General features: G+C 33.7%; 1 protein-coding gene across 1 annotated transcript; it reads right to left on the reverse strand.

Moving 5' to 3' along the window:
• Positions 1-317: 317 nt before the first annotated feature.
• On the reverse strand, positions 318-1,079 carry LOC126967338 (15-hydroxyprostaglandin dehydrogenase [NAD(+)]-like). The gene has a single exon (XM_050811797.1). The coding sequence runs from the start codon at positions 1,077-1,079 to the stop codon at positions 318-320; it is 762 nt and encodes a 253-aa protein (XP_050667754.1).
• Positions 1,080-2,349: the final 1,270 nt, after the last annotated feature.

The raw sequence follows: 2,349 nt of genomic DNA on the forward strand, positions 1-2,349 counted from the left end.
ATCAATGAAGGGATAAAATAAAAACCCGCAATTCAGAATACTTATTTTGCAATTACATTATTGGGTATGTATGTGTCTTGTATTCATCTCACTACCAAATTCAATAGGTAATTATTTTTCAATAAATATTTATGTCATATATATGTGCCACTATAATAAAATCTAGTTTCAAAGTTGCAAAGATAAATTTATAAACAAAAGTTATAAACTTTCAATTACCTTTATTAAAAAAGTTGATTGTATCTTTTGTAAAATAATATTATTATATAAAATCATTTGGTTACAAATATTTTTAGAAGCATCTATTATTTCTCCATCTATTGTATATATTTTTTTTCTGCTGTCTTCCCTTCTTCTACAACCCATACGGTACCGCTGTGTGCTTTGGTAAATATATTTGCTACAGCTTTTCCTACGTCATCAGCATTTTGCCATTGGTATTTATGTTTAGTCCATTTGCGCAAATCATCATAAGTATCATCATCTCTTACATTTCCATTCATGGGAAGTGCTGTACGCGTCAAACCTGGACATAACGTGATCACCCGTACACCAGATTTATCGTAGTTATACTTCTGACCAAGTGACCTTGAAAATGCAAGCACGGCAGCTTTCGATGCACCATAAGTATATGAGAACGGAAAAGATTCAAATCCGAAAATAGATGACACATTTATAATTGTTCCACCATTGCCATGGAAATCTTTTCTCATTAAATCGTAAAACTTCATTGTCCATTCCATGACAGCGATTGTATTTATTTCCATTGTGCGCCTGATGTTCTTCTCATCTAACACACCAGCATTATTTATTAAGACATCAACTGTTGTAAACACTTTTGTTATCTCCTTATAAATTTTGTCAAGGTCTTTAGTGACATCACACATAGTAAAAGTTACTCGATCAGCACCATATTTTTGCTTTAATTCGGTTGAGCTCTTTAACCCAAGTTTTTCATTCACATCTAACATAATAGCAAACTTTGCTCCCTGCTTTAAAAAATTGTCTACCATTGCCAAACCCAGTCCACCGGCGCTGCCGGTAACAACAATAACTTTTCCATTTATATCTATTGACATTTCTTAGATTACAAGTATTCTTTGTTACTTTTTACGCACATTTGCCCAATCAAGAGGCTAAGTGTGTTAACAGCCCAGCTAAACTAACTAAACTAAGTACGTTTTAATCGACAACATGCACACGACTAACATTTTATGGGACCAGTTTATGCTAATCATTAATAAGAATAACATTACAATTTATCTTTACTTTTATAATTGTTTCCTTTGTGTATATTAAAAAAATATTCTCTCCTAGTATATGAATACTGGATCTCAAATTCCGCGGGAATCTGAAAGGCAAAGCCAAATTGGCATTGAAGAAACTATGGGACATACAGAGTCAATACTTCAATCCGGCCCACACTCTAACGCCACAAATATTGCAGTATTGTTCTCCTTTCCATTCTGGTGCACCTTAGCTCTTCAACTCGAACTACATATTTGATTAAGTGCAATCCAAGTGCTCTTATTGTCGGGGACTCAGTACTCTGTAAACGGATAGATCACTTGGGGTTAAATAGAGACATTGCTTTATAGTGCGACTTCTACCGATTTTATAACGGCGAACTCCGAAAATATATTTGACCTGATTCCTGCCACCAAATTCCATCCTCGCACGACACACCACAAAAGAAGATATAATTCAACCAAAGATATCACAATTTTTTTCAGCATAAGGGCCTAGTGTCTAAGGAATTAATCTTTGAAGACTTAATTGAAATCAATCCAGCTGTTTTTTCGTGATGTGCGGACAAATGAACTCCGCTATCATTTTATTTATATAGATAACCTGCTATTTCTTTGAAAATTTCATCATGTCAGTTAAATTAATTTCTATCATAATATTTATTTTTTTACTACTACATAAATCTGTAGACGCAAATTATATGATGATCGTACAGAGATATTGGTTCTGTTTTCTGTTTCATTTGAACACGGAGAAGTAAATTTTATTCGTAACTGGCCTGTTTGAGTCATGAAATCAGAGATGTTGCAGTCGCAGCACAATTAAATTTACATCTTAAGAATTTCAGATGATGTTTTGAACTAGATTTAGAAATCGTTACTAAGCGCTGTTATAATTATCGATTATTTTCCGTAAATTCACAATAATGAATAGGGTGTTAAAAATGGAATTACAGTGATTTTCTTGCACAAGTCGGGAGGCATCAAGCTTTTCTATGAACGTACTCAAGTAGGTTTACTGTTTGTGTTATATGTTTGACTCATTGTAATCTCTCTCTCCTCCGGTAATCACTACCACCTGCTGGCCCAGGAAAACAAAAGA

Source organism: Leptidea sinapis, chromosome 12 (assembly GCF_905404315.1).
Source record: "Leptidea sinapis chromosome 12, ilLepSina1.1, whole genome shotgun sequence".
Lineage (NCBI taxonomy): Eukaryota > Metazoa > Arthropoda > Insecta > Lepidoptera > Pieridae > Leptidea > Leptidea sinapis.

What these genes read in the sequence shown, in the direction of transcription:
- LOC126967338 (XM_050811797.1), bottom strand. Translation starts at nt 1,079, where the DNA reads ATGTCAATAGATATAAATGGAAAAGTTATTGTTGTTACCGGCAGCGCC.